The sequence below is a fragment of the Tachypleus tridentatus genome, chromosome 1 (assembly GCF_004210375.1).
Source record: "Tachypleus tridentatus isolate NWPU-2018 chromosome 1, ASM421037v1, whole genome shotgun sequence".
NCBI lineage: Eukaryota > Metazoa > Arthropoda > Merostomata > Xiphosura > Limulidae > Tachypleus > Tachypleus tridentatus.
This window is the reverse complement of record NC_134825.1, coordinates 183983697-183997013: the sequence shown is the minus strand read 5'-3', so window position 1 is coordinate 183997013 and position 13317 is coordinate 183983697. Positions and strand designations below refer to the sequence as shown.

General features: G+C 33.1%; 1 protein-coding gene across 3 annotated transcripts in view; it reads left to right on the top strand.

Moving 5' to 3' along the window:
* LOC143232069 (inactive hydroxysteroid dehydrogenase-like protein 1) overlaps window positions 1-11827 on the top strand; it is a 31027-nt gene extending 19200 nt beyond the window's left edge. For all 3 annotated transcript variants that reach the window (XM_076467131.1, XM_076467122.1, XM_076467113.1), the window contains 3 exons: window positions 964-1045; window positions 7902-8129; window positions 10119-11827. In XM_076467131.1, coding sequence (XP_076323246.1) covers window positions 964-1045; window positions 7902-8129; window positions 10119-10235 — 427 coding nt within the window. In that variant the 3' untranslated portion in view covers window positions 10236-11827. The remainder of the gene's footprint in view (window positions 1-963; window positions 1046-7901; window positions 8130-10118) is intronic.
* Window positions 11828-13317: the final 1490 nt, after the last annotated feature.

The window sequence follows — 13317 nt, the reverse complement described above, 5'->3', positions numbered from 1 at the left end:
AAACTTATTTTTCTTTAAAAATGCAACAATTCAAAAAGTAAACAATTCTTTTATCACTGTGAACTTTGTTGCTGCTGGACACAGTTTGCTAAGCCTTTTTAAAATTTTTTCGTGTGAAGGATATCAAACAGTATGTATTAAAGTTTTATGTATACAGTTAGATTATTTATGATTTTGTGGTTATTTAATACTGATACTATATATAGCTTTCTATTATAACTTATTAAGCATTGTAATTAAAATGTATTTAGATTTTAAAAAATATGAAACTTGTAGTAGACTAAGGAAACAACCTACCTTCATGAAATCTTAATTAGAAAAAATGTGGTAGCCTTTTTACAGATTAAAATGGTTGAGAAAATCACTAGGAGGATGTTCTAAGCTATCAATTGGTTATTCATATCATATATTGAAGTATGTATAAGGGATCATTTCCAAAATGGAAAGAGATGAACAGGGCCACCTCGTCTCATTCAGTACATAAGCTGTATCTCGTCAAAGTAATAATATATGAAGTTCTTGTCTTTTATTCTAGCTTGTTATTAGTAAATTGAGTTCCTAATTTGTATGAAACTATACTTAATATTTTTACATCAAATTTTAAACAGCGGTGTATTCATCATACCAAGCAACTCGCTAAAATCTATATTTGGATGTGTTCTTTTAATATTTACTTTTATTTTTAAGAAATTAACTTGTATGTAGTATTAAAGTTTGAATTATCTACAATTTGATTCTAGACTTATTGACATAAATTTATAAAATAGTTTAATAAAATTTTGAATGCAAATTAACAAATGTAATGGTATGGCTTTTGACCCACGACCTGTTGTAAAAGGGTTAATTGGAAAGGAGTGTTATCCTAATTATATTGCATAAACAGAGCATCAAGTGTTGCTTTTTTAATAAATATACAAACAAGATGTGTGTTTGCAGAGGTTTCTTACAATGTTTATCTTTAAGGAGGAGAGGTCTTGTCATCAACATGTCATCCACTTCATCCTTCTATCCTCTTCCACTGATGGCAGCATACTCAGCTTCAAAGGTGTGAATTTTCCACTCTTATCTTCTATATTACCTGTGAATATGTGTATGCTTGTTTTATACAAGTGTATGTATCGGAAAAGTAATATAGTAAGCCTTGGTATTAATGTAGATGCATTCTGTTACAGTACTTTATGCAACATAGAAAAGTGTGAAACTGTATTCTGCTGTTTCATATTGGTTAGAGATGTTTCAGGAAGTGACATGGTGTGATGTATGATGGTAGTGTATTTTAAAGGTCAGGGCAGGTGAATTCTTTTATTGAAACTTGGGTTTTGGTGACTTAGTTGTCTAGAGCACTGACTTCACGTTATGAATTTGAATTCAAGTCGGGGCAAGTTTTTTAACATCCTGGTACACTATTTTTTATCAGTACCTTGTTGTGGAGAGAACTTTTATATAAACAGGTATATTATCAGAAAATTTCATATTTTTAATCTAGCCTTTTTCTTTGGTAATCAAAACTTTCTGTATCACAATACAGCTCCAGTAAAGAATACTGTTATCAGTCTGTGTGTGACATCAAACCAAGGAGAAAGAACATTGTAATGTTACAGTTTGAACATGTAACTCAGTAAATTATTTGACAACCATGGCTGATATGAGGTCATTGTGGAACAACATGTATCATAACTACATTTTGACTGTTTAGTTTTGTGTGTAGGGTGATGTTACCAAACAATGATCACATATGGGAAGGGTTTCATAAGAGTGCTTCCCAATATAAAACCTTCATACTCGGATCAGAAATATGTTCAGATCATGGATTTATAATTTCAAAGATGGTGATATCCCTTATACTTAATGGTGCTGAAAAAAATGAATAAGGATCAACTTTGGGTGATCAGGACTATCCAGAGAGAGACCTGCAACAAGTCATACCCTAGTATTAGTAAACAAAGTGCAACATCATTTAGCAGGTAAGAGTCCACAAGTTACAAAGGGTATTTTAATAATGTAACAAGACAAAAGCTATCCACATGCCCCAGACAATAGTGCAGAACATGCTCATGAAGAAACTCCACCTGGAAAAATGACATTTAAGTTGTATTCAAGATGTAATCGTTCGACCATTGCATACCTTGAGACTAAAGACTGAAATGTTATTCTTACTATTTTATACAAAGACATTCTGGTCGAGTTGCTGGACACAGAACTTGTAGATTTCTGTGTGAAATGGACTGTTAAAACAAGTGGGAAATTTTCTTCTTGTATACCAGAAGACAACCCTATCTGGTCTGATGGACTTCAGGGTTAAGTGAATGCATAAATTTTACTATTAAGTAAAAATTCTAATTCTATGTTAACAATTCTTTTATTTTAAAATACCCAAAGACTGGCATATAAAGGTTCAAATTTTTTTTTTTTTTTTTTTTTTTTTTTTTTTTTAAAGTAAAAGATGTTTAAACTTTGACCTCCTATGCAGGCCCAACAGCTATTCCCTGTAAGCAAAGCCCTTTCACATTGTCACCAAACCTGATAAAGGAAGTTGTACTTAACCAAATTACATGAACAAAATTCAAAGATCTTAATGTTGATTGGCTAAAATCCACAATAAAACATCAAGGAAAAAATACAATGAACATTAAATTACAAACATCATAAACATATCTGAAAATATTCTTGAAGACATTTACCCTTCAGGCTCTCATCCAGGTCTTGTGTATGGGTTATCTGAAGTTCACAAAGATCATATTTTTTTAAGACCTATTTGATCGAACATTGGTTTCCATACCTATAAATTGGCTAATTTTTTTTCCATTCCTATCTTAAATTTACTCGCTTCCAATGAGTGTAGAGTTAAATATTCCTTTTCCTTTGCTGAAGAAGCTTTTAAAATTAACACTGGTCAAAACATATTTGCTAGTTTTAGCAATGAATCTTTATTTGTATAGTGGACTGTTTGTGAATAACCATAAATAAACTTCTTCCCTCCAAAATGAAACCTGTACAAACTGTAATTGCCAACACTTCAAAGAATTACTTAAACTTGCCCTCAAGAACAATCACTTTCTCTTCAATGGCTAGCTATGTGACCAAGTAAATGGCATGCCACTAAGGGCATCATTAAGGCTGACTCTTGCAAACATATTTTGTCACAATGCCTTGTTAGGCACCTGTCCTACTGACCACAGACTGGCATTATATAGAAGGTATGTTGATGATGCATTTACTGTTTAGAATCTCTACTTGCATCAAACAGTTTTTAGATTATTAAAATAAAACGTGCTAACATTAATTTCACTTAAAACTGAAAAAAAAATCTGTAAAGGACCTTTTCTTTAAGTCAACAGATTAGATAACTACTTAAACATCTGTTTTTATTGTAAAATTAACATCTAGAGACTTCAATACTTGATTCAACAGTTCTGTTTCAAATCATAACCTTGTACAACTTTTTATTCTCAGTGTTCTCAATAGAGCTTCCAACATTTGTTCTGACTACAACATTGTTCATACCAGAATCATTTTAATAAACAATGACTACACCCCTCCCAAAAACAATACAAAATGTACAACGTTGATAAATACCCAGTAAGACTGATCATTCTTTATAGTGAAGTTACTCATTGTTAGATTGATTAAAACATTTTATCGACAAGGTTAAGTACAACCGATATTTAGATTACCATTCAAAGTGCAAAATACATTTAGGTGGAAATATGTTACACCCCATGTGCTCCAGGATTGTATATAAATACTTATTGGTTGTAATACCACTTGTATTGACAAAACTATATACCAGTTACACTTGAGCATGCAAAAGTGTGGGGAAAAACTATAAATCAAGCAGGATCCACAGTTTGCTCATAGTGAAAACACTAACCTCATCTTGATAAGGAATTTTAAAATCATCTTATGTGAATCATGAGCTGTTGAACCTTTAAAGAATGAATATCTATATTACTTTAAACTTCCAGAGTTAAGTAACACAACTTTGCAATTAATTCTGCCCTAAATACTTGTATAATAACTTTGCTTTATTCTGTGCTGTTTGATTCTTTTAAAACATAATTTGGAAAAAGTTAATTTTTACAGTGTTTTAAACTTTACAGAATGTCTACCTAATAATCTACCATGCTCAGTGTAGCTTGCTGAAGATGGAATATCTTAACTCTGAAATGTTCAATAATTAAATTTGTTGTTCAACAAGCATGTGTTGCTGCCATTGTCTTGTTGTTCGTGATTGAACTTCAATTCCCATCCTATTGCTATGTTTATATTTATCTTGTATGACTATCTTATCAAGTATTTCAAAAATTCTGTGTAAAGCAATAGATAAAAATAAATTAGACAGAAAAGATTATTTTTCTCCATCATTGTGATGTACTTAACACTGTCGAGGCTTACTAAAGCTGTAATGATCGTTGTGATGTGCTTAACACTGGCTAGGCTTACTAAAGCTGTAATGTACGACTTTTAACAACTACTCCTAGTGGAGAACAGGATTATGATACAGTTTATTAAAGTAGAACAGACCAAAAATCTGGGGTTTTTTATAGTTCACTTTTGTATTTGGATTTGCAATAATCTTGGTTGTATTTGTTTTAAAACTGCATAAATATTTGTACGTTAGAAGATGACTTAAGGATGTTCAATGTTAGTGAGTGCATAAAACTAGGAACTCTGTGAAGGGAAGTTATCCCTGTGACAAAATCCTTTCATTTTATATTAGTTTATTATTACTCAAGCAACATGTACAAGTAAAAGATCTCCTTAGTTATTGAAAACAAATTAGTGAGAGAGAAACTGTACACGTCCAAAAAATAGCTTTAAAAAATTATATGAGTGTAGATATAGGATAGTGGTTCAGGTTGTTGTTTTTAGCTGCATGAGTGTAGATATAGGATAGTGGTTCAGGTTGTTGTTTTTAGCTGCATGAGTGTAGATATAGGATAGTGGTTCAGGTTGTTGTTTTTAGCTGCATGAGTGTAGATATAGGATAGTGGTTCAGGTTGTTGTTTTTAGCTGCATGAGTGTAGATATAGGATAGTGGTTCAGGTTGTTGTTTTTAGCTGCATGAGTGTAGATATAGGATAGTGGTTCAGGTTGTTGTTTTTAGCTGCATGAGTGTAGATATAGGATAGTGGTTCAGGTTGTTGTTTTTAGCTGCATGAGTGTAGATATAGGATAGCGGTTCAGGTTGTTGTTTTTAGCTGCATGGGTGTAGATATAGGATAGCGGTTCAGGTTGTTGTTTTTAGCTGCATGGGTGTAGATATAGGATAGCGGTTCAGGTTGTTGTTTTTAGCTGCATGGGTGTAGATATAGGATAGCGGTTCAGGTTGTTGTTTTAGCTGCATGGGTGTAGATATAGGATAGCAGTTCAGGTTGTTGTTTTTAGCTGCATGGGTGTAGATATAGGATAGCAGTTCAGGTTGTTGTTTTTTAGCTGCATGGGTGTAGATATAGGATAGCAGTTCAGGTTGTTGTTTTAGCTGCATGGGTGTAGATATAGGATAGCGGTTCAGGTTGTTGTTTTTAGCTGCATGGGTGTAGATATAGGATAGCGGTTCAGGTTGTTGTTTTTAGCTGCATGGGTGTAGATATAGGATAGCGGTTCAGGTTGTTGTTTTTAGCTGCATGGGTGTAGATATAGGATAGCGGTTCAGGTTGTTGTTTTAGCTGCATGGGTGTAGATATAGGATAGCAGTTCAGGTTGTTGTTTTAGCTGCATGGGTGTAGATATAGGATAGCAGTTCAGGTTGTTGTTTTTTAGCTGCATGGGTGTAGATATAGGATAGCAGTTCAGGTTGTTTGTTTTTTAGCTGCATGGGTGTAGATATAGGATAGCAGTTCAGGTTGTTGTTTTTTAGCTGCATGGTTGTAGATATAGGATAGCAGTTCAGGTTGTTGTTTTTTAGCTGCATGGGTGTAGATATAGGATAGCAGTTCAGGTTGTTGTTTTTTAGCTGCATGGGTGTAGATATAGGATAGCGGTTCAGGTTGTTGTTTTTAGCTGCATGGGTGTAGATATAGGATAGCGGTTCAGGTTGTTGTTTTTAGCTGCATGGGTGTAGATATAGGATAGCGGTTCAGGTTGTTGTTTTAGCTGCATGGGTGTAGATATAGGATAGCAGTTCAGGTTGTTGTTTTAGCTGCATGGGTGTAGATATAGGATAGCAGTTCAGGTTGTTGTTTTTAGCTGCATGGGTGTAGATATAGGATAGCAGTTCAGGTTGTTGTTTTTTAGCTGCATGGGTGTAGATATAGGATAGCAGTTCAGGTTGTTGTTTTTAGCTGCATGGGTGTAGATATAGGATAGCAGTTCAGGTTGTTGTTTTTTAGCTGCATGGGTGTAGATATAGGATAGCAGTTCAGGTTGTTGTTTTAGCTGCATGGGTGTAGATATAGGATAGCGGTTCAGGTTGTTGTTTTTAGCTGCATGGGTGTAGATATAGGATAGCGGTTCAGGTTGTTGTTTTTAGCTGCATGGGTGTAGATATAGGATAGCGGTTCAGGTTGTTGTTTTTAGCTGCATGGGTGTAGATATAGGATAGCAGTTCAGGTTGTTGTTTTTTAGCTGCATGGGTGTAGATATAGGATAGCAGTTCAGGTTGTTGTTTTTTAGCTGCATGGGTGTAGATATAGGATAGCAGTTCAGGTTGTTGTTTTTAGCTGCATGGGTGTAGATATAGGATAGCAGTTCAGGTTGTTGTTTTAGCTGCATGGGTGTAGATATAGGATAGCGGTTCAGGTTGTTGTTTTTAGCTGCATGGGTGTAGATATAGGATAGCGGTTCAGGTTGTTGTTTTTAGCTGCATGGGTGTAGATATAGAATGATGATTTTGTCTCCACTTGTCAAACACTGTTGGCATTTTCTTATTTTTTCTAATATGCATATAATTGAGGGAAATAAAATAATTATATCCAATTGGATTTATTAAATGGAACTGTCTGGTAAATAATATTTTTAAAATCTAGTTTTATCTTTCATATTTTATACTTTCATTGAGTGTTTCAACCAGAAAATGTGTGGTGTTATCACAACAACTATAATTTTACTGAAAATAACTTGCATTTACCTGATTAAAAAAGAAAGCTAAGACAAAAGGAAGTTCTTCTTTGTTTTGTTTTTTAAAGGAATTTTAACAAATTCACAAATTTACAAGTGGAAATATGAACTACATTATATGGCTTTGCATCATTTTTTTTTTTTTTCAAGCACAAAACTACATAGTGCTAAAACTTGCATCAATTTTCATGCAGTTAGGTTATGAATTTTTAGTGTAATAAAAACACAAACATCACTGTAGTGTCCATTTGGAAAGTAAGCAAGGAATGGTGTGGTTTTTGCACGTTAGTTTCTTGTAAACGAAACTACACCATAGGATTATGGTGTAGATGTGTGGCTACAGGATGGAGCATGACCAAACATGGCACTAGTGATTTATTTTGATATAAAGTTTTAGATCTGTTATGTATTCAACTTCTGTATCAAATGCACACTGCTACTGATGTCTGTATTCTCGGTGGAAACAGGATACAATTAATCTGCTAGTTAAAAGGTCTTCTCCAATTATTATGGTAACTGAATGTTTATATTATCACTCTTAAACATACTATTTGCATGTCTTCATTTTCGATGTTATTATTACTTTAATAGAAAAATTCAAGTACAGAATATTATTAGAATATGTCTCATCATAGAAATTTAAGAATTGAGATGTATGAATGTAGCAGTTTCCTAAAATTGATTACTGATGAATCAAATGTTCTACCACTAAATGTACTGGTTTTCTCAAAATACAAAACTGTTGACAAAAGGAACAAGAGTTTTTAATATCTGTCAGTAAAGATCTCTACTATAATTTGTAGTATACTGTTCTACTATTTCATATTTGAGATTTTTCTTAGGCATATGTTGACTGGTTTTCACGAGCCTTAACGTATGAATACAGCTCCAGTGGAATTGTAATTCAAACTGTACTGCCTTCTTATGTTTCCACCAAGCTTACAAGATTCAGTAACTTCCTTCAAAAACCAGGATTCATTGTTCCTGATGCACCCACATTTGTTCGAAGTGCTATCAGAACTGTTGGAATGACCAGTCGTACAACCGGATATTGGAGCCATGGACTTCAAGTTAGTATTTATCTATCTTTTAAGAGTTGGTGATTAAAATATTTGACATGGAAGCTGTGGATCTGTAGATCAGGTCCCATCACCCTCATGTAATGGCCAATCTCATTTTTTTGGTAAAGCTTAGCCCAAGGGTGGATGTTGTGTGGTGTTAACTAGCTGAATTCGCTTTATATTATCACCTCCACGTGAGGGTCAGCTAATGCTGATGACCCTTGAGTAGCTTTTCCACAAATTGTAACAAACAAACAAGTTGCCTTTTTTCTGTTTCATCATAGAATGTTTACAGTGATGCTTAGTTGGGATAAATATTGGAGTATTCGGAGTTTCTGATAATTTTAGTTGGAGTATTGCTACAGAGATATTAAGTAGTTAACTTTCTGCTATTCATTTAAGGCTCTTAAAATGTTTTATCAAAACATGCTAAACTCTCAGTTAAAATAAGTCTGTAGAAACTACATAACATAATGTTTAAGGACAAAAAGGACTTGTTGGTCCATCCTCTCTAAACTAAGGGTTGGCAAATCTTCAAAGAGCTGTGTTTTGTTTTCATCTAAGACCAAAACATTGAGAGCTGTAATGTCCTAAGAGTTTTACAATACTAAAAGTATAGGTTTTATTCCCCTTACTGAACTGCACAAATCTCAAGCAGCATGTCTCATCAGGTGGAGGTTGCTGAACCATGTTCTCGTCTAAATGATTAAATAAAACTCTTAACTATTCCTTATCTTTCATGTAACTATCAAGCTTTGCCTTAAACTTGCTTAAATTTTCTGTTTCCACAACATCTGAAGGCAACTCATTCCAAAGCTAATCACCTTAGTACAAAAATAACTATTAATTGAAAATGACTCCTGTGTTGTCAAAACTGTCTCTGTTTCTACTGTTAAATATGAAAATGATGTTGCACCAGTACTAAACACCTCAGTCAACTCTTCCCCCTCTTAACTTTTGAGAAAACTGAGATTTCAGCATCTCCTCATATGACATCATCCTGGACATCTTCCTCTGAACCCTTTTCAAAATTTCAGTGCCCTTCCTAAGGTAAGAAGGCCAGAAGTGAACACAATACATGAAACATGGTTTACAATGAAATTATAACTTCTTTTTAAACTTGTATTTTATATTTCTGTAAATATAACCTAAAATAATATTTGCTCTACCACTAGCAACAGAACAAAGTTTGGATGGCTTAAGACTGACCCGCTATTACACCAAGATCTCTTTTTATCATGACACTTAAGGTTATTCCCATACAAATTATGATAACCTGCATGCATTATTTGTGTTTATTGTGATTAATATCTGCCTGCCATATATTTTTCCCACCTCACTAAATGATCTAAACCATTTTGGGAAAATGGCTTCATATATAGTACAGGAGTCATGTTGAATTTGGTGATGGTTTGAAAAACAAGTTAATGATTCTGATATGAAAGGGGTTACTAAGCAAAGAGGGATCTTGTAACCCCCACCTATGTGTTAGTATAAGTCCCTGCCCCCACCTATGAGCGCCAGTTGTAGCAACAGCAGAAGATAATTTTACACACACACACACACACACACACACACACACACACACACACACACACACACACACACACACACACACACACACACACACACACACACACACACACACACATGGGGAGACCAGTAGCAGATCATCTCGTAATGAAATAAATATTAAACATTTTACACTGTTGTCTGTTATATAAATCTACTATGTAATCCATAATATGGAACAAGTGTGCCCAAGTAAGCCCCAACACCTGAATATGAATAAACCAACAATGGGTGGCCATGGATACAGACAATCCCATGGCTTGAATTACTCCAAGATCTTCAACAGAAGGACTTCATGTTTAGGTACAGGTAAACCCACATCAGTAATAATGTGGTTTGCTTGAGATATTGTTTTGGTTTTAATGAAATATACTTTGACTTTAGGTTTTAGCTCTGTTTTCAACAAAAGTATCTTTCTTTTGGTAGTGGTGGTTTTATGAACAAATTCCTGAGAGTTTGTGGAATATTTCTTCCTGGATTCTGCAGAAAATGCTGGATAGTGGCAAGTTACAAGAAGAACAAGAAAAGGAGAAACTCTCGTAGAATACAACTTGAGTTCAGGAATATCTTGTATTTTCTTTCATGCTGTGTAACTTATGAAATACCTGTACTACTTTTATGGGTAATTAAAAGAGGGTAGAATATTTACTGTTTTCAGTTCTAACAATAACTAACACTTAACATTTCTGGATGAAATATTGTCAACCAGTCGCTTACCTGAAACCTGTTTTTCCAAACATAACATTTTGTTTTTCCTTTTACCAGTTTAATCTAGTGATTGTAATGATTCCATAATGTTACAGTGAATCTGATTCACATTAACCAGTGCCATTTGTTTAACTACAAATAGTAATTTCTATATAATTTTCAGGTTTTGTAACTAAAGGAAAAGTTTCATTGAAAACTAGTTTAAAGTTTAGACATGTATAATGATAGCTGGATATTTTATAAATTACAAGGTAATTTATCTTAATATCTGTATGTGAAGTAGGTCTTGGAAATAAAGTAAAGTCAAATCAGGAATAAGTTTATCTAAGAAAAAGTATATTTGTGACGGGTGGAACCAGTACTTTTATTTTTCATTCTATCAGTTACTTGTAGGTATTCGTATGTTGCTAAATGTGTTTTCTAATAAAACCTTTAAATTCACAGCTGGTCAGTTTGTATGAGTAAAACCTTGAATCAATGAATATTTAACAACTTGTTTAACAAAATATTTTCTTTTGATCTTATAAACAAAGTACACTGATTGTAACACTAACTTATTTTGATGGTCACTCCCCTAATGTTTTTGCTTCACAGGTTTTGAAACCTTTATTTCAATGGTATTTTTGTAATTTGGAAAGTTTGAAATATATAGTCAATCAATTTATTTTATGGTTCATTATACAGCCCAAAATTTCTAAATAGAAATGAAACTATGTTCACCTAACATTAACTTCAAGTATAAAACTAATAATGATAGGTAAACCTAGAGGATGTAGTTTTGTCTTACATTAATGTTACTATCATGTTAATATATCATTAGTGGTGAGAAAGTATGGCATATTTCTAGACATTTACTGATACTGAAATTCAAATACAAACAATAAAATATGTGCTTCAAATAATAATGCAATTTGATAAACTTTCAAGAGTAGTTAAACTTCAGAGCTATCTAAAAATCAATTAGAAATTAAGTACGTGAATTATGTTCACTTTATGTCTCTGTTAGTTTATGTGAAAGGAAAAAGGTCTTGTTTACTTTAGAAGAATGCAGAAGTTTGTTTTATTAAAGTTTCAAATTTACTGATTAAGGTGTTATGTTAACTATTATGTTTCTATGAAACTAGTTCTAATGTATTTTTATAACTGACACAACTGTACATAAGTATGGGGTAGCTGTATCTGTTCTTTCTCTACAGTAATACATTGATGCATTTACTGTTTTATCAAAATGGTAAATAACTGACAAGTTATGCTAATCTAATACATAACCAGATTATCAGAAATGTTACATGAGATTTTTATAATGCATATTTAATGATATTTTATTTTTAATAATGAGTTAATTATCCAAAGTAACTTAATACAAATAATAAACAAGTACAGAACTTGTCAGGGTGTGTGGGTGTAGAATGAGAACTTGTCAGGGTGTGTGGGTGTAGAATGAGAACTTGTCAGGGTGTGTGGGTGTAGAATGAGAACTTGTCAGGGTGTGTGGGTGTAGAATGAGAACTTGTCAGGGTGTGTGGGTGTAGAATGAGAACTTGTCAGCAGTAAGAGAAGTTTTCAATCTATTAGTGTTGTATTTTGTATTCCAGAAATTGTAATCTGTTGTCCAATTATTACTCAATAAAATATTTAAATTGAAATATGGAGTTTAATTTATTTTGGTTCATTATATAGCTCAACATTTCTAAAGAGTAAAAATGCATCTCGGGACTTGCAGTTGACAAAATGGGCTCATGCAACTTTAAAGACTGGTACTCTGTTGTCATAGTTGGGTAAACTTCAGCTGCTTTCTTCAAAGTAGTCATGAAAATAAAGATGTTGTGAAAGGTAGATGGCACACCCACTAATAGTTTCTTTTGTCAGTAAAATCTATCAGCCACCTCTATCCATCTGTTTGGGGAAATCTTGGGTGAAACAGCTATTGTTATGATGACTTTATAGGCAAACAATTAAAGTGACAAAAAAAAAACAATTTGGTAAATTTCTGACAAAAGGTGATTAATTTTGTAACTGAATCATTTAAGTGTACTGTAAAAGTAAAGGGAAAAGATAAAAAAGATTGCAATCTAACTCTTTGCATTTATTGAACATGTTATAGAAAATATATTCATAATTTTGGTCCTTGTTGTACTCTAACAATTTGTTAATAACCCTTTCTGTACAAATTGTGAAAATTGCCACATGTAGCGTAAAATGATTTTTACCCACCTACCAATAAAATAATTAATTTTTATACACTTTGTTTTTATGAGTGTATTACTTATATAATATGTTCTTGAAAAATATGAGAGCTGTCCACACCTGAGCAATATCCATTTTGTTGGCATAACTCTGTGCATCTTGCTCCAAATATAGAAACTTTGTCCCTGTTTGAGAAAGGCTACTTTTGTGGTTTGGATTTGAGCCAGTAATTTTAGTATAATGGCTCTTGTACCATCTACTTGTCTGGGGCCTGAAATGTTAATACTTCAATTATTTTCTTACATGAGCATCCAGGTGTTGTTTACTTCTGTGATTAGTTTTCTTATCACTTGGATAGATGTTGAATGATTCTCGTATGTAGTTCACACACAATGGTAACTTTGTACTAGATAATATGCTTCACTGTAAGGTTTTCCATATAAAATGATCTTTCTGAACACATCAAGATATCAAAGATAGGACAAAAACTGATTAAAAAGAAGGGACTTGTTCTCTAAAAGTAAGTGGAGGTTGATATGTTAAAATCACATGATCAGATTACAGAGTGATTAACATGGTATAATTAAAAGATATCTGACTTTCAAATAAACTTAGAGGTTTCAGAAGTTGCACTTCCCATAGGAATAAAGAATTCTGGAACATCAGCAGATGTATTAATTGCATATTAAAAAGGGGCAAAAAAAAATACCCCTATGATAAAATGTCACTG